General features: G+C 41.9%; 1 protein-coding gene across 2 annotated transcripts in view; it reads right to left on the minus strand.

Moving 5' to 3' along the window:
- Positions 1-20,087, minus strand: part of PRDM6 (PR/SET domain 6) — a 105,240-nt gene that overhangs the window by 4,469 nt on the left and 80,684 nt on the right. For both annotated transcript variants that reach the window (XM_043912251.1, XM_043912249.1), the window contains exons 6-7: positions 13,252-13,594; positions 3,629-3,805 (exon numbers count right to left, since the gene is read on the minus strand). In XM_043912251.1, the coding sequence (XP_043768186.1) occupies positions 3,629-3,805; positions 13,252-13,594 (520 nt within the window). The remainder of the gene's footprint in view (positions 1-3,628; positions 3,806-13,251; positions 13,595-20,087) is intronic.

The raw sequence follows: 20,087 nt of genomic DNA on the forward strand, positions 1-20,087 counted from the left end.
AAAGTATATGATCCTTTGAAATGTGCTTTTCCTATGATCTCCTTCACCTTACACATTCGGAGTCCACAGCCCAGGTTAACTGTTGACAAGCTCAAGGTCTACCTTGAGCATGGGGGTTGGGGGGAAAGGGGAGTTTTTCAGTGGGATTTCAGCCAATCACACCATGAGACAAAGCCTGGAATGAAACTCTCTTCTCAATACCAGATCTTCTCCGGACTGCTTGTACGGCACCAATCTTGATCTGCCTTGAAAAACCACTTTTCAGCAGAAGATTTTAGAACCTATAAGGGGCTTTCCGCTGCTGGGGCCTGGCCCCTGAGAATCCTGCAAAGGCCTCCCGGGCCCTGGGATGGGTGGGACAGTTTGGGGACTGAGTCCTTTGGGGCATCTATTTGGAAGCTGCCCAAAGCGTACAGTTTAGGGTTGTGCTTCTTTACAAGATTCTTTTCCTTCTTTGCAAAACTGTTTAAGCCAATACCCATTAGTTGAAGTAGTAAAATTAACTGTTGTGGCAAAACCCATTTTAATGACTAATCTGCAACAAACTTTTTTTTTGGATGTTTGTTTTATAGGCTTATAAAAGGATATCTTCAAAATATTTACAAATGTCCATGGGATGGATATCCATGAGCTATGGTTGGAAGAGTCCCAAAATTCCCCTGGGATAGTTCAATCCTGAAAGATCCGGTTGTATACACTGAAGGATTTAGCTTTCCATTTCCTAGAAGACGTTTATATCTTGCACTTACAAAGTAAGTGTTCACTCAGTTCTCCCCTGGCAACATAGATTTGATAAATTTTTAAAAACCCCACAGCATGTGGCTATCTTAATACAAGAAGAAGCAGGAGGAACTAACCGTGCACAAAGAATCTAATCCAATCAACTCTGGTGTTTCTTTGTTTTTCCAGATGAAATTAGGTTACGGTCCCTAAAAATACTTTGAGAAAGGAAAAACATACAAATACTAAAGTCCTTGAACTACTAATCTGATAAAATAAACTTGAACTACTAATCTGATAAAATAAAATAAAAATAAAATAAGTTAAAATGTCACCTTTATCGGAAACATGACAAAAACAGGATGTTAGAGGAAAAAAATTGAGTGGAGTCAACGAGGTTACACTTAAGTAACACCTTAACATTAACAGAAATCTATTTTCCATTCTGACCCTGAAACCTCTTCAATTAATTACTAAAATCTATTTACACAGCAACAAGATAAAAATCAATCTGATGCCTGGCACTGTGTCTGCCTGGCTACCCTCTCTGTTATAAGGGGCCAGGAGGATAGCTGGCCCTCTTGCACCTCTGCTTTTGAAGAGCTCTCTTGCTCACAGGCACGGGGAATGTGCCATTGTCATCTCCCTCATCCAGAGCAGTGGTGAAGCCAGAGACTGTGGACCCCTGAGGACCTGGGTCAGTGACGAAGCCCACTGTGCAGGACACAGACACCTGCCCAGGGAGCCCCAGGGCTGTGCTAACCTGCCTGGTCCTCACAGTGGGCTAGAGAGAGAGGGGCTGCTCGGGGCCATGGCAGCCCCGGAGGACACAGTCTGCCCGGCGTGGTGCAGGCTGGATTCTTAGACCTCATCCAGTCCCCTCACCAGATGTCCTTTGCAACAAACAAGCCCCACCCACAAACACAGGCAAAAATGAAAACTTTCAATTATTAATTAATATCGTAAATTAAACCACAATGGAAAATATTTAAGAATAATGAATAAACGTTACTAATTCATGAGGAAATGGGTCAAGATGAGTGTTTATGAACCTCTCCCTCAGCTGCAGAACACTGAGGCATGCAGGGTGCAGACCAGCAGGACTCTGCCTCCGTGAGCCAAGCCCCGTCTCCCGCTGAGCACCATGGCAACAGCATGCTCCACCCGGCATTCCTCCACCGGAGGGAAAAGCATGGGGACTGAGACTCGCGGAGACTCCTTGGCTGAGACCAACAAGGGGATCTGCCTCCTACTGCCTGAATCATTTCCTTTCTTGCTTGATCTTATCCTATGGAAGCAAGGAGATCAAACCAGTTAATCCTAAAAGAAATCAACCCTGAATATTCATTGGAAGGACTGATGCTGAAGCCCCAATACTTTCACGATCTGATGCAAAGAGCTGACTCACTGGAAAAGACCCGGATGCTGGGAAAGCCTGAAGGCAAGAGGAGAAGGGGACGACCCAGGATGAGATGGTTGGATGGCAACACTGACTCAATGAACATGAATTTGAGGAAACTCTGGGAGATAGTGAAAGACAGGGAAGCCTGGCTTTCTGCAGTCCATGGGGTCACAAAGAGTCAGACACAACTGAGTGACTCAACTGAACTGAACTGAACAGAACGTAAACAGACTATACATCCAGGCCCTTTTCATGCTCCTTCTTAATCAACTAAAGTCATCATGGCAAACGAGCAAAGAGAGATATAAGAGGGCTGAACAAAGAAGAGCCTATCACACAGACAGTAAAACCTGTTCTGAGATGACCAATTGGTCACACAAGCTGGTTCACACTCCCAAGCCTTTCTGTATCCCACATGGGCTTCCAGAAAGCCTTCTTCCCTTGTATGTCTGGAAAACTCCTACTCAGCATTCAAAACATACCTTAAACCTCATCTCCTCCAGACAGCACTGATTACTCCACTTCCGTGCTACCTGAAACACTGTACACACATGCCTTACTGTTTTTCAATTCTGTACCTTCCACCCTATGTGGTAATACTTGCTTATTAATTGGGCTTCCCCCAAAACTATGAGGTCTTCAAAGATTAGGGAACTGAGTCTCACTTACCTTTTTATCTCTTATGCCTAGCAGTGTGCCTAGTACAAAAGAAGGTGCTCCATAAATATTTGCTGCATGAATGAACACATACATACATGAATGAATGAGTGAGAGAATGAAAAGGCCATCTTATAGGATTCAGATGTCCTCTGTTTTCATGATTGTGCTATATCTAGAAACGTTGTTTCTCGCTTAGGTGCCCTTGTCTTGGCCAAAGCCCTTGTCTACCTCTTTCCACATTCCTTGAATCCTCAAGAACTCAAACATGTCCTGTGTTTGGTTTTGTTTTTCTTTCTTTCATTACCATGGTAAGTCTGAAATCCAAAAGGGCACGTTGAAAAGCTACCAGTTGGCTGCTGTAACAGATTCAAACCTCCTTAATACATATAAAAGAGGAGGAAATCATTCATCAGAATTTTAAAGGGTTCAAATTTCCCAAGAGACAATTATTTAGCTGTTCTCAACTGTGGCCACCTTGCAGATGGCCACAGATGGCACTCTGCGAGGCTCCCAGTTCAAATTCCAGAGGCACAGACCCTGAGAAACTAGAAAGAATCTCTAAATTACTCATTCCTACTTCCTTATTTTATTTATGAGAAAACAGATCACAAAGAATGTCTCACGTTCAAGGCTGCACAGCTCAAGCCAGGCCTCAGTGTAAAAATATTCTGAATTCATTTTCCTAGCATCAGCTACTATACAGCAGGTGATTCTGCAGTCTGGACGTTGACTTTGTACCCAGCCTTCTCCAGCAGCCAGCTGAGCTGGGCGCTGCTGCCCACCTTGTCTGCCGGCTCCCAGGAAAGGCGAGGAGAAAGGAAGGAGGCAGCACGAGCCGCTACTTACTTGAAGGGCTTTTCTCCAGTGTGGGTTCGGATGTGGTTGTTGAGGGTGGTGGCCCCGGCAAAGGCACGACCACAATAGCCGCATTTGAAAGGCCGGTCACTGGAGTGAGTGACCACGTGGTTCCTCAGTTCTGAAGGCTGGGAAAAGGACTGGGAGCAGTGGCCGCACTGGTAAGGTCTGAAACAAATGAAGACACTACCTGGTCATTACATTCTACATTAGTCAGTAGAAGTTAGCATCACGAGGCTAGGGCCAAAATGTTTTTGGAACATTCAGTTTTTGTAACAAAGCGTAGAGCTGGGGCCCCTGGGTTCTCATTACTATACTTGTTGCCATAGGAACAAAATTCACAAAGCTGATGTGACACATTCAATACCCCCACGAATATTCCTTTCCAATATTAACTGCACCATTTCCACAACTTCTATTTCGTATTTTGATCCCCACCCCCAGGCAAATATGGGAGCTTGTAGAGTACAGACTTGATGAAGGAGAATGGTATAAGAGAAAATATGTAATTGTCTCTTGTAATTCTGTGGCACTTTAACTTTACAAAGTGTGTTAAAATCAATTATCTGGTTTAATCTTTACGATAATCCTCAGGGAAAGCAGTTATTATTATCTCTGTCAGTTCAGAAAATGGAGGATAAACTGTCCTCAAAGGAAATAAGCTCTTGATGCCAAGGTCACTCAAGAGTGATTGGACTTTATTCTAAGTCCCAGGTAAACAGGCAGGCAAGTCAGCAAGCTGCGTGTGTGTTTTAAAAGATACTAGATGGTCCTGGGCTCTGTCTACAGCACATCCCCAACTGTGGCTATCTGGTAGCGCACAGATCAACACGTTTATGCACTCAGATCTGCTTCTTTGAGAAAGGCATCCTGACTTCCATTTACAATCTCCCTACCCCCAACCCTGACTCAGATTTATCCACTGGGTCTTTTTCTGAAACTTCAGTTCCCCAGTTTAATCTGGTAGCAAGTGATGATTTATAGCAGCCCAGAAATGACAGGATATCACTATGTTTGCAGGAGGAAGACTGGGATGCAAAAGCAAATGGAAGGAAGTTGTGACAAATACCTGATAATTAGCAAGATTATCAGAGCATGTTCTTTTCAGTTCCTGAGAAGGAAATCAATTTTTGGTTTTCATAAAATAGATTAAAATTCTGTCTTCTCCACAGAAGTTCTTCTGCTTACTTAAGCAGAATCTGGTGAGTGATATAAAACCTGGGGAGTTTTCCCTATTTGAGGCTATTTCATATCATTCCTTGACAGGTCTCTAATTTGTTTATCAAAATTTTTGTTAAGAAAATTAATAATCTGTCATGAGTGATATCAAGAGAGTTCAGGAAGCCCTGGCTTGTGGCTCAAATGTTTCTGGCTGTGTTTAGAAAGCCAGTGACTAAAACAGACTTAATTGCTCTACCTTTAGCAAATGCATATGTTCCAAAGACTAGAAACCAAAATGTAGGGCCAGGAGACAACAGTGACCAAGCATGTACAACAATTCAATTAAGTGCAAAATAAAGTGCACCCTCTCATTTGTCAAGTGAAGTGCTTAATTGTGGCTACTTGCCTCACTGAACACAAATACTATTATTTTACCAGGCTTCAGCACACTGAGCACTGATTGTAGAATTTTTTAGCTTGATTAATAGTCCAGGATTGGTCAATAACTCAATACTATACAATTTTAATTACTTACATTTAGAAATCTATCTGCTTTCAAACAAGTTTCAAAGAAATATATAAGAGTCCTTGGTAAGGAGTTTATCAAACTTGACAAATTGCACATGCATTTTATTACAATGATAAAATAAAGCTTTGAAGTCATTAAAATTATATGTAGATGAGAATGTCCTTTTGCCAAATCTATTCTTTGTAGTAACCATTAACCTTAGAGGGGTCCTCCAGAAATCATTCTCTCGGGGTGAATTTTTTTAATGTTACTGAAGATCATAAACAAAATAATGTATTAATATATGCTATATCCACTGACAATTGATTTTTCTAATAGTGAAGGACCATTAACATTTATTAGCCTCTGGTTATCTGTTTTTAATAGCTATCACAATAAAAAATAAGCCACTAAATAAAACCAATTAATCTTTTCTTTTTTTCTAATTCTGCCGTCAAAAGTTGGAGTGATTTATCTCCTGTAGTCAGAAGTCATTCCAGCCTTCTTACTCTAATAATCAAGGTGGCAAAGATTTACACACCAAAGAGAAGAAATGACCACAGATGGGTTTATGCTGAATTCTTATATCAAGGTAACAACAATGAAAGGCAAACTGGATTCTAAAACATCACCTTGGCCAGTACTAGCCTGAGAGAGGTTTGCTAGGTATCCTGTGACCTGTGGCACAGCCACTTTGCGCAATTCAGCTGAATGAATGGAATGGCCTCAAATGAGGGAAATGGAGACGAGTCGTGATTCAGCTTCTGAACCTAATCAGCTGTGGGACTTGACAAGTCGCCCAACTTCCCTGACTCTCCATCTCCTCATCGCTCTGGTAAGCAGGATGGACTGAACTAGTTGCCCTCTCGCATCCCATCCTGTTCTGCTCCTGCTTTTAGATAATCAACAAACATATGTCACCTAAGGATATCTGGCCAAGACACAGCCTCACGGGAGACAGCATCAACCATGTGACCTCCACCCTCCACTGTCTGTACCAGCCAGTGCCCTGTAGCCAGTCTTTCACAGTTTTGTCTCTAGTCCTGCTAATTAAAATATGGACTATTTAAACTAACTTGGTAAACTGTTGAGACTTCCAAGCAACAAGAAAATCTAGAACTGAAATACAGAAACAAACTTTACTTTCAGTTCAGTTCAGTCACTCAGTCGTGTCCGACTCTTTGCGACCCCAAAAATCACAGCACGCCAGGCCTCCCTGTCCATCATCAACTCCCGGAGTTTACCCAAACTCATGTCCATCGAGTTGGTGATGCCATCCAGCCATCTCATCCTCTGTCGTCCCCTTCTCCTCCTGCCCCCAGTCCCTCCCAGCTTCAGGGTCTTTTCCAATGAGTCAACTTTTCACATGAGGTGGCCAAAGTACTGGAGTTTCAGCTTCAGTATCAGTCCTTTCAATGAACACCCAGGACCGATCTCCTTTAGGATGGACTGGTTGGATCACCTCGCAGTCCAAGGGACTCTCGAGAGTCTTCTCCAACACCATAGTTCAAAAGCATCAATTCTTCAGCGCTCAGCTTTCTTTACAGTCCAACTCTCACATCCATACATGACCACTGGAAAAACCATAGCCTTGACCAGATGGACCTTTGTTGGCAAAGTAATGTCTCTGCTTTTTAATATGCTATCTAGGTTGGTCATAACCTTCCTTCCAAGGAGTAAGCGTCTATTAATTTCATGGCTGCAATTACTTTAGTAGATCTCAAAAACAAAGTGATGTCCCTTTAATTCTGGTACCCTGAAGAGTAAGATTTTAAACCATATTGTCACATTCACCTTTGCAGATACTTATTTTATGTAGAATTTAGTACTAAAACGTGTACTCTATTTGCCATTATAACAACAGATGCTCTCTCTCAGCCTAGAAGTATATGGAAAGTGAACCCTTAGGAAATACAGACAAGATCCTTCTTTCTCTGGATTTTCAGTATTTCCCAAGAATGAATAAAAGGAAACGATCAAAAAGTAAATTTAACATTGATTGCATCCCAGTGTTGACCTAAGCACACAGGAATACATTTAAGACAGAATGAAATCTTCATGCTCAAGAGCAGGGCTTAGAAAACATCATGGCTACTACAGAATCTCAGATGTCACAACTTGTTTCTAAACAACTGACCTCAGGATTTAAGATGCTATATGTATGTTTTATTAGCACACCCTGACTCCTCACCTCTCAGTTTACATCTAAAGGGCTTTGAGGGCACAGAATCACTTGCCATTTCTCAGCTTTTTATTCTGATGACTAACATTCCCATTAACTTTTCAAGCAAGATTTGGTTAAGGGGCAGTATAGGGATGGAAGAGTGGGAGATGCAAACTCTTGGGTATAAGATAGGCTTAAGGATGTATTGCACAAGGGGAACACACTCAACATTTTGTTGTAACTATAAATGGAAAGTAACCTTTAAAAATTGTACAGTTTTTAAAAAGACTCATAGAATAGACGGTGGGGTTTGAAAAGTTCTACAAATAATAAAAGAATTTTTAAAAAGTGAAAAAAATGAAATATCAATAACAACAAAAACATAAGTCTTAATTTATTAAACTCTTAGATACAATCAATTTCAATTCCCAAATTCTGTGCCCCTTTGATGTGTCATAGCAGAAGCAGCACAGGAAGACACGGCATTGTCAAGTGCCGTGTTCAGCTTCACTCTTCATAGGATCTCAGGTCACTGAGCAGCTAAATGAGACTCTCCTTTCTAAAGCACTTTGATTCTCTCCAAGTTATGATACACATATATCATTTTATTATTCTCCAAACAAATACAATGAGCATTCCTCACAAAGTGATAACAGCCAGTAACCAGAAGAAGCTTTTGGCTGTTTGTTTTTTTTTAAACACTACTTGAGATACCTAGCAATGCTGTTCCATGATGGAAATGTTCTGTATCTACACTATTCAATAGTGGAACCACTAGACACACACAGCCACTGAACACTGGAAATGTGGCTAGGGTGACTAAGAAACTAAAATACTATTTTACTTAATTTGGATTAATTTAAATAACCTTGTGTGACTTGTTCCAACACAGAAATATCAAGTTTCAAGAAAAACTAGGAGGTGCTCCGTCCTCAACAATGAAATATCTAAAAAAAATAGACAAAAGCCTAGGTCGATTTAGTTAGCATATATCAATGCCGGTAAATTTCTAAGCAGAAAGAAAGCAGCAGGACAGTTTTGTGCCTCCCCTGGCATTTTCTGCAACTGGTGGCTCCTCTGCCAAAGATGACTTGAGTAAAATGTGCAATTCATTTACTCCGCGTCTGTAATTGGTTTGGTGTACACATAGGAAAAGGATGAAACATTTAACAAAATTAAGTGTGGTTTGGTTTAAAATACTATTAATCCTTCCTTGATTTTTCTTTCATGGCATGAAAGCCTCCAGGACAAAAGTTGTTCAGTTGGGCCCACGTTCCCTCCTTGCTCCCTGTCAGTCAAGCCCAAGAGCCCATCCCCAGAGATTTCAAACAGGGCGCCATTTAGGCCACTGCAGGCTGTCCTGAGTGAGAAAAGAACTAAGCGCTGCGTAAGGAGAAAAGGATTTCAGGAGACTGGCAGTACAGAGCCAAGACACTCGGAGAATGCTGAAAGCTAGAGAGAAGGTAACCTTCACACGTAGGGGAGGGGGAAACAATGGAACAGAAACACCGATGCATTCCAAAGCAACTGTTACGGTGATGGGATTATTGTCAGGCTCCTCCCATCAAACAGCTCTTTCTAGAGTTATCTTCCCCTCTGGTACTTCCACATCCAATTATATAAACAAGGACGCTCAAAACACAAATGTGAGTGGCTGACAGTGTGTCCAGGAGGCTAAAGACAAGCTTTCCCCATGTGGCACAATCAAAAAGGAAAGGAAAATGATGAAAAATAAAGATAAGCACTGTAAAGACATTCTGCAGAGAATAAACTAGAACATATGCATCAGAAAATAACCCACTGTGAGTGAAGGCTTTGCTTACTCCTTTCTGGAGACCCATGACCACCACCACTACCCCCAGTGGGACCTTTGATAGTTTCTGCAGCAAAAAACAGAAGGGAAAGGGGATTTCTAATTCCTGGTTCAAGCACAAGTCTGTCAAGCTGCCCTGGCCTGGGTAATAAGCTTATGTGCCTGTGTGTACACTTAGTCACTCTGTCCTGTCTGACTCTTTGCAACCCCATGGACTATAGCTCACCAGGCTCCTCTGTCCATGGGATTTCCCAGGCAAGAATACTGGAGTGGGTTGCTATTCTCTTCTCCAGGAGATCTTCCCGACCCAGGGATCACATCGTGTGCATTGCTAGGCAGATTCTTCACCAGTGCACCACCTGGAATAAACTTATGCTAAACTATAAATGTTTTTTGAAATCCCTAAATAATATCTAGGTTGATCTAGATTCCTACAGCTTCCTCCCTTTGAATTTACTCATGAAAGAAAAAGTCAGTAGCTTGAGAAAAGGGAAGAAGAGATTTGGGGGAGTGGGGGGGCGCGTATGTTTAATATTAGGACTTCCCTGGTGGTTCAGATGGTAAAGCGTCTGCCTATAATGCAGGAGACCGGGGTTCAATCCCTGGGTCGGGAAGATCCCCTGGAGAAAGAAACGGCAACCCACTCCAGTACTCTTGCTGGAGAATCCCATGGATGGAGGAGCCTGGTGGGCTACAGTTCATGGGGTCGCAAAGAGCTGGACATGACATTAACACAATAAAATTAAGAAATAACAATCCTGTGGCTTCTGGACCCTATTATGGGTATATTTTTATCTTTAATGCTAATTGCTACTTTGCCAGGTCAAATGAATTTTCCTTCTATGTTCAATGTAAATAACATGGTAGTGAAAATCAGTAAGGCTGCCAATCCGGGGTATCCTCAGATCTCTTTCCTTTTTATCAAGTCATAGACTTACTGATGGTCCCTCACATGAAAAAGCTCACAAATAAAGACACATACAGTCTCTTTGATGAAAGTTCAAATGTCTTGGGTTTCATGGCCAAATATTCAGTCTGTTGAGTGAAAAATCTTTTAGACCTAAGATTCAGGGGCCTGTTTCAAAATCTGGACATGTTTGAAACTAAACTCTAGCTTGTTTACTTTCTGACTTTGTCTTCTGTGTCTCCCTTTCTTGCCTCTAGTTCTAGCAAGATTTTCCTATCAAAATAAAAACATTTGCATTTTTCAAATAGAAAGGAAATGGTTTCTGACTGGCAGGTTCTAAGTTTTTTCACTGTATAGGGCTGAATGGGCACAAACTGCCAAGGACTAAAAGTCAGTTAATTTATGGAGTCAATCACTAAAGAAAACACATATATTCAGCAGTTCAGTCTCCACGTGGACAATAAAAGACTCCAAATCTCACAACTATGCACAAATTGATGCTCCACTTTAGTTCTGTATATTTCTCCTCTTCAGAAATTCACTCATGTGGTTAAGAATTATGGAGAGAATGTCTTCTACTCCCAAATGTGCTGGTACAGGAAAGCATGTGAGATTCTGGAACACCAACCATACAGCTCTTCCAAGCCTATATCCTAAAAGCACATTATATATCTCAGTGAAATTAGTGGGTCAAGGAGACTGAGCATCTCTATTTCCCTTATCTCCACTAACCAACTCAAATGTGATGGAATAATTCAAGCATCTCCCTGTTATTAGTAAGAAACAATGTATTTTATTACTCTGCCTCTAAAAGGACTACTTCATTAAAGTCATAATAATTACTTTTAACTTATTCATGAATGATGGTGACCACCTCTCTTCACCAACAAAGTGAAGGGAAAGGAGGAGATACAGCAATCTACCTGCATATAAAGCACATTACCTCCCCTCATCTGGGAGGGCCTGGCCAAACCACACCTGGATATCTGCATCAAACAAGCCCAGCAGGGTCTCACACAGGATAGGAGTCTCAAGCCACCTGGATTTTTGCCAGTAACTCTAGATTAGCTTGGAATCAGCAATAACCTAACAGTCTCTCGTGGAAGTGTATTTTGTACACTTTGTAAGTTTTCTAATTTGCCAGGCACTTGTCTGACAGATTACACAGATGCTTTACAAATTCTAACACTATTATTTGACAGAACAGACTTCACAGGAACTCAAACCAGAATACATACATGATTTTTGAAGTGAAACTGAGGTTTGACAAAACAGTCTGTTTTGCTATCTTTTTATTTACCATGACATATTTCATTGTTTTATATGACATTCAGCGTGAAATCATACTCAAAGCTAAGCTTTCAGTTCCTCTATCCAGAAATTTTCAACTATCATTTCATCTTACCTTGTATATTCAGTTGTGATGATCACAATGAATCTCTTGAGAATACACCTAAACTCATGCACACCTAAACTCCCTCAATTTAAAAAGCAAGTTTATAATAAATTGTAATGCACTTTTTATATTAAAAAAAATAACCAAAATGCTTTGCAAACTTTGAACAGATATATCTTGAGGCTATCTGTATACTTGCAAGGAAGGCAAATTAAAAAAAAAAAAAAAATCCTTCTCGAGTAAGAAAAACATTTCCAAAACTTTTGTGTTCCCTTAAAGCCAACACTACAAAGATATATAGAAGGCTGTTGATATTTTCACCGGGAGGCTCTCCTATTGAAGGTAAAAGATGATATAGACACAGCTGCCTTAATGGCCTTAATACAAATGTTTCAACATCAATCAGTTACAGCAACGCTTTGATGCCAAGAAAGTGGTTTCTAGCATGGCACCAAAGAAAACATATACACACATAAAAATGCACGTGTACCCTAAAAATGGATCATTATCTGAAATTAAAAGATTAAAAAAGATAAATTAAATGAAAATAAAATAAATTAAAAAAATAAAAATGATCCACCCTCTCTCCAACATCCTCCCTGCCTGCTTGGGTTCGAGCACACTGCTGTATCCTGCAGAGCTAAGAGGGGAGAGTTGGGTGCATATATCTTAAGGCAAGGAGTGCTGAGTGGCTTAAGGTTAACCAGTGGCTAAATTAAGAAAATTAATTCAGGAGTCCTGCTTTGGAGTCTCCTATTCTACTTTCAAAATTTACTTTCTGCCCTTATATTAAAAATATTTTTAGATAGTTTGCATTTAATCAAATTTTCATAGGATGTGAAGGGGAGATAAAACACTGTCCTTTCTTACTGAATTAATTTGATTTTTGTCTTTTGCACTCCCAGCTATCAAGACTGTCGAATAAAACCATTTTGATTCATAAATAATAGTTCCATTATGTCTACTGTGCCACTCGTCAGAGTACCTGAAATTTTAATTCACTTGTTCAGCTAAATTTCATCTTCAGTTCATGGCCATAAAATTCTTTATTGACAAACTTTCAAACCAACTTTGACTCCGAGGTATCTAGTCAACATTTTTCTTCTGTGTGGATATTAGTTTATTGAATAAGTGGCATCTGTTTTCCTCCACATCACTAGCAGAGTAGGTATTTCCTTTTGACAGCTTTGCAGGATTTATGGGTTTGCATGCTCTGAAGAAAAATAGTACTAAGCAAAAAATTCCAATTCATTACCTCTTAGTACTTAATTAAGTTCATACCCACGGCACACTGGAGGTGAACCCTGAAACGACTGTGACAGCAGCAGAGCAGGCAGCTATATTATCTTTGGAAGACAGAGAGGATTCTAATTATCCTGACCTCATTTTTCCACCTATGATATTCATAAGTCTGAGCCTTCTACTTTGCCTCCCTTTAGACTCAGGCAGAGCTGTTTGGAAAGTGACACAAGATTCCTTTCTGCAGCCCCCGTTCATGCAGCCCTTTTACACAATGAAGCCCAAGAAGCGCCTCACGTGACTCTCAGCCTTCCAGACCTCTGATTGCAGGATTCCCCCCCAGGTGTGGCTGGAGTAGGCGACAGGAAGGCAAGCAGTGAGCCTCACAAGCACACACACCCTGTGAGCCACGAGAGGTGGGGTTACCTGTCAGGGTTCTGCGTGCACACGTGCATCTGTAGCAGGATCCGCTGCGTAAAAGTCTTAAAGCACTGCCCGCATTTCCAGAGGTGCCAGTCACTGAACTCCGAGTGGAGCTGGCTGGTAGAGGTGGGGCTCGCCAGGACGCGCTGGTTCTTCACGTTGATTTGATTAAATCCGGATTCCAGGGGCCCTGACTTATCCAGGAGGGAGAAGTTCCTGCCGCATGGAGTCTGGGGGAAGACGACAGAGCGCTGCTGGGGAGCCTGGGGGAGTTTGCTGCTCTTGTTGAAGGGTTGCAGGGCATCCTGTCTGCACATGGCTTCCATGACCGTTGAGGGGACATTTACTGGGAGGACAGCAAAAGTTTGAGATCAGTTTTATTTGCCCTTCAAATAAGCAAAGCACAAGCTTCTAAAAAATTCCTAGAAGTCATAACAACAAACATGTCTAAAAAAATTCCTGTAAGTCTGTATTTTAAAAATTGGCTTTTCTGGACTCAGAATAAATATAAGAACAGAGAGTTTGATTTGAAGGGGAAAGCACAATTATCCAAAATGAACTCATTCAGTGTCTATTTATTAAGCAATGAGTACCTGCTCAAGATTTTCATAGATGGTCTTTGCCCTCACAGAGTTACTTATGAACTGAGATAAAAGACTCCATAATGAGGCTCCACACTGTAGCCCAGATGTGGGGAGCATTGAGATGGGAGGCACAGCAGGAGACAGGGAGAGGAAGGAGGGCTCCCCGAGAAAGGGGCTTTGAGCAGAGAAGGGAGATTCAGGCCCTCAGGATTTCAAGCCTTCCATTCGATCCTGTCAGCACAAAACAGGTTTTCAAGGAAAACTGGCTGAAGGATGAAGGCAACCCTATGAAAGACGCCTGGAGACAGAAGTCTGGCACGCTGGTGGGATGGCGCGGAATCAGGCCGACAAGGCACAGCATGGGTTTTCAGCACTGTGGGAATAAAAGGGCGGCAGGGGGCAGACCTCAGTGGGCCTTTAATGTCCAAATAAATAAATAAACAAAAGACCTTGGGTCTAAGAAACAGACACTGACTGTTTTTGAGCACAGGAACAGCAAGAAAAAAGAAAGAATTAGTGTTCAGGGAGGGCCCAAGAGAGGCACGATACACAGCCAGGGTGCAGTGGATAAGGTAAGAGTGGGAGGCGACAGAGAACACGGTCACGGAGCTTGAAACTCGGGCTTTGGAATCACAAAGAGCTATGTTCTAATCCTGACTCTGCCTTTTATTAGCTTGGTCACCTAAGGCAAGTTACACAATCTCCTGTGTCTCTGTTTCCTCATCTGTAAAATGAGGACAGTGGAAACAATAATCTTAACAGTAATAGCAGCATGGCTTAGTGACTCAGATGGCCAAGATTTAAACTCCACTATCTACAGCTGTCCCTTGGTGTCCAGAGGGGTTTGGCTCCAGAACCCTTGTAGATTCCCAGATCTGCTGATGCTCAAGTCCCTTATATAAATGGCACAGTATTTGCATATAATCTACTCACTGGATACTTTTAAGTCATCTCTAGATTAGTTATAATACCTAATACCATTTAAGTGCTATGTAAATAGTTGCCAACATACAGCAAATTCACGTTTTGCTTTTTGGCACTTTCTAGAATTTTTCTCCCAATATGTTTCATCTGTGGTTGGTTCAATCTGCAGATGGAACCCAAGGATACAGAGGGCTGACTGTATTACTTTTGACTGTGGGCAAGTTTAGAATATCTAAATCCACAATTTAGTCCTTGGTAAAATGTAAAATGGTCATCGGAAGGATTTGAGTGAGATAGTGCAATAACTCCTCATTGGGCTGATACTGAAGCTGAAGCTCCAATTCTTTGGGCACTTGATGTGAAGGGCTGACTCACTGGAAAAGACCCTGATGCTGAGAAAGACTGAGGGCAGGAGGAAAAGGGGGCAACAGAGGATGAGATGGTTGGATGACATCATCGACTCAATGGACAGGAGTTTAAGCAAACTCCGAGAGATGGTGAAGGACACAGAAGCCTAGCATGCTGCGGCCCATGGGTCACAAAGAGTGGGACATGACTGAGGGACGGAACAGCAACAAGGACGCTTTACCCCTGAGTGCTGTAATAATCACATGTATAAGGTGAATTCAACAAAAGAACAGCTTATCTTGCTGGACTCTGGATTGGCCCACACAGTTGGCCTGGCCCGTCCTGTCTTAGGAAGGAGAAATATCAACTTAAAAAAGAGTCTCACAGACCAAGGGAGAGTTTGTCTAGTGGACAGTTCTTTACCCTGAATACATAATAGACTCACAGGGGAGATTTTTTTTGAAATACCAGAATCTCTTGGTAGGGTCTGGGCATCTGCATTTTTAAAAGTTTCCCCCAAGTACTTCTAATATATAAAGATGAGAACAACTGATCCACTTCTACCCTCTCTTAGAACCAAAAAAAGAAAAAAAAAAAAGCTGAAGGTTAATAATTTGCTCACAGTCTAATAACTGCTCATGGCCACACATTTGGATAAGGACACAGCTAAGCTGGAAGCTTTAGCGCTCTGATTTCCAGGGTGGTTTTTTTTTCCTGACCACACTCCAATTCTGTGTCTACTCAATAGCTGTGTTGCAAAAACAGAAAGGACATTTCACAGCTAGTGCAGAGATTTTTGTGTGTATAAACTCATACGTAAACATGAAAGTTATAAACGCACCTACAGACACATGCATGTACATATTTATGTCTATATTTCATGTATAAAATTTGTGTATAGTTTCAACTTCTGGGGCAAAAGTGTATCACCAATACGAAATGTGTGCACACATTTTAGACTTTCAAAAAAACCTTTGATTGCACAGAGGCTGTGACTTCTAAAAGACATATTGAAAGATAAAGAGAAATGTTTTATGTTTTGGCTCTTTCTTAAAAACAAAACACCAGTACTGTCAAGAGATTAAGGTAAAACTCCTCTTACTTAGCCCATTTACAACTAATCCGGAAGAGATAAAGCAAAGGGAAACCCGCAGGTCTTCAGGCAACAACACAGCTCTGGTGGGTTGGGAAGGCCAGACTGGCAGGAAGGAAGGCAGGGCGGGGAGACTGTGGAATGAAGATGTCATCAACATGCAAGAGAGCAGGAAAGCCAGCCAGAAGCTCACTGCTGGAAAGAGGAATATGATGTCTCTGGGGAAAATCATACAAATGATACTCTGAGTATAGATTATAAAGGCTGACTTCTCACTTAAGCTCTTGGAAAGTAACTCAATAAACTCATTTTCAAAAATTGTTAAGGTCACATCACCGTTCTATTAAAGAAAAGAATGTGTGGGCCAACAGATGTTTTCTAAGTTTAATAACCAAAGTCAAATAGTAATACAGAAAAGTTTATATTAGCTTTTATGATGATTTGGGATAAACAGGGATCTAAGTTAATGATAATAAGAGCATTCAGGTAATAAGAGTTGGGATGCCTATTCTCTTATTTTCTCCTACAGAATCCCCCAAACAAACATGTTTTCAAGATATACTAGCAATGCTTACACTCTACATTCTGCTTTTGGCATCACCTTTTCTTGTACTTGTGAATAAATTCAATCTTACTGAATGAAATGAGCATATAATTTAGAGAAAGAAAAAAGTAAGGCTAGGAATGGATAATTTTCACAAAATCAACTGTATTTGCTCTCGAAGTTGTTCTGCAGAGTGCCTGCACACGCCCACAGACGCTAGAGGTCTAGATACCCTTAAAGGTCTAGTACTTTAAGCAGGACTTGAAGGACACAGAGGAGCATTCTTTCTGAATACCACTTTGATTGGCCCAATAAACAAAAGTACTAATAAACAACAGGGAATTATAAGGGGACAAGAAATGAATCAGAAAAGACTATGCTATCCCAAGCTAAGACAATCCAGACAACTGCAAAATTCCCAGAGACAACTAAGGAAATTCCACAAAAGGATAAAGGGGTTTCTCCATGAAGATATGGTGAGCAAAGAAGACTCTGTCTTCAGTCTGTAAGACAAAGATTGAGGGGGAGAGGGCAAACTCTGGAAGCTCTAAAAAAAAAAAAGAAAGAATGTGAACTCACAAAATCCTGCAAAATTAAAATTCTGAGAGAGCGCAATACAGGATCTGTATTACAAAGTCCTATTTTACACCCTCAGTCATTCATTCAGCCCATGAGTGCTTACAGAGCATTGGTGATAAGCCAGACACTGAAAGCACTGCAGATATAGAGGAACAAGACAGTAATACCCAACTCTCAGACCACTTAAACTCTCGTGAGAGAGACAGATACACAAACGTCTTCACAGGTTTTTTGGTTTCACAGGTTATTTGGTTTCATCAAATTTAAAGTTCCATGAATTGCAAGCTGCACCATTAATTTTAAGTCACTGTGCATTGTAAGACATTTACCAGGTTCAGAAAGATTAAAACGCAAAAAATATGCAATTAGAATTGACAGTATACAGTCTCTACAAGTATAACTGCTGTGACAGAGAAGAAAAGGAGTCAGGAAAACATCTATCAAGGCTGGCTAAACTTGGGGTGGGAAAGATAGCTTCCTTGAGACAGTGACCTTGAATGTGAAGTAAGTTAGTACAACAGAGGATGGTGGGATCTGTAGCAAACCAAATAAGGCATGGCCAGTCTGATGATGCTTGAATTAGAATTTTACAAAACACTAAGTGAGCCATAAAAAACATTTCTGAAGACCATATGTAGTCAATGGGCTATCATTTTAAAGAGCTGGGGATTGAGTATAAGAGTAATGGCAATCCAAAAAATGGGTTTAAGCTAGGGCGTAAGGTGATCGGACTTATACTTTAAATGCATCATCACCCTATATCATTAAATGAAAAAGTGAGGTGCAGTATAAAAAATCTAATAGTAGTAGTGTCAGTCGCTCAGTCCTGTCTGACTCTTTGCAACCCTATAGTCTCTAGCCCGCCAGGCTCCTCTGTCCATGGAATTCTCCAGGCAAGAATACTGGAGTGGGTTGCGATTCCCTTCTCCAGGGGATCTTCCCAACCCAGGCGTTGAACCCAGGTCTCCTGCGTTGCAGGCAGATTCTTTACCATCTAAGCCACCAGGAACAGAGGGGCAGAGAAAAAGAGGGAGAATGTGCGCAAATGAGAGAATGGGCAAAAAAATACACCTGGAAGGACACCTTAGAATGTGTTAACTCACTGCCTTTGGAAGAAAAATTATGTGCCCATATTGTTTTCTGAATTCTGATCAATGGAACCAAAAGTTAGTTAAAAACTAACTTTTAACCAAATAAGTGATTACACTGAAACAATAAAATCAACGAAACTTCACTTTGGCTGCTGTGATACTAAAAAGGACAATGCGGAGGTCCAGGCCAAAGCGGACTGTGAGGCTGATAGAGAGGTGGCAGCAGAAATGGGAAGAAAAACATTTAAGAGTATAGAATCAACAGGGGTTTATGAATGACTGGACAGATGGGCTGAGAAAGAACAAGGTGTCAAGGTTTCTAGAAAGAACAGCTGAGTGAATGGGAGTGAGAGGTACTGAACTGGGGGAGGGACAGCTTGGGGGACAGAGTAGGATGGTTTCAGTTTAATGCGCTGAGTCTGAGACATCTGTGAGACAGGCCAAGTGCAGATGGGAATTCAACAGGTGGACAGGAGCCTGGGTGTCTGGTGAGAGGTCTGGGCTGGCAATATAAATCTGGGAGCACCTGTCTGAAGTTGGGTCCCCTGGGAAATAGTCTGAAATGGAGATCTGCCGTTCTGTGTACAAGAGGTTTACTGCCGAATGAGGAGAGAGGATGGTGTTAAGAGCAATTAAAAGCACTTAACTAACCTAAGCACTTAATTAACCTTTCGAGTCACCTGGCTTTGGAATAAGGGGAGCAGTCCTTAATACCCATCCACACTGACCAGCCCCTGGACACAGGCTACATGGGGAGGGAACATGACCAAAGGTAAAGTGGCTCTGTAGGCTGAAGACAATTCAGCTGTCAACCCTCTACACCTTCAGAAAGTGGAGGGATGAGGGCCTCAATCCTAAAGCAAGGCTCCCAAGGTGCAGTCAAGTCTCTCATGACAGCATGCTCCTCTGTGTCTTTTGCCGCTTCCTTCAATGAAGCTGTTTTCGTGGCCACTGCCTTCTGGTGGGAGTCCTGAGCAGATACCTCTGGGTGGACCTCTTCTCTGTCTGTTCTAGGATTCTCCATGTCCCTCCAGTTCTGGGCCAAGTTTTATAACAGCTTCTTGGCCAAGGATTTCCACAACTGGCAGGTAATGCAAAACCCAACCCCATACCCTCCCATAGCTGGGGCCGGTTTTGGAATGCGACATACTGCTTTCACCAATGGCCCCAGATGGAGAGTTCCTTGGACTACTGGCTTGAGGGTAGAGCACTTTCTAGTCCCCATTCAGGGACAAACAGTGACTTCTGGTTCCTAGATTTATGGGAGGGGTCCAATCCCAGCTGCCCACTGTGTACAAGGGCCTACAACTGGACTCCTCCCAACTGCATTAACACCGAGCCTACCGGCCTGGTGGCTCAGAGGGTAGAGAATCTGCCTGCAATGCAAGAGACCGAGGTTTGATCCCTGGGTTGGGAAGATTCCCTAGAGAAGGGAATGGCTACCCACTCCAGTATTCCTGCCTGGGAGGATGCCATGGACAGAGGAGCCTGGCGGGCTACAGTCCATGGGGTTGCAAAGAGTCAGCCAGAACTGACTATCACTACCACCACAGAGGCCAGCTCCCTGCTATGGCCATGTCACAAGGCACCTGTGTTAGGCTCTGTAGTGTAGTTTTTGCTTACGTGCCTTCTCCTACACTGAGCCCTTTGAGGAAAAGGTCTGAAGTTTTGTACCC

This window comes from Cervus elaphus, chromosome 9, assembly GCF_910594005.1.
Source record: "Cervus elaphus chromosome 9, mCerEla1.1, whole genome shotgun sequence".
NCBI classification, from domain to species: domain Eukaryota; kingdom Metazoa; phylum Chordata; class Mammalia; order Artiodactyla; family Cervidae; genus Cervus; species Cervus elaphus.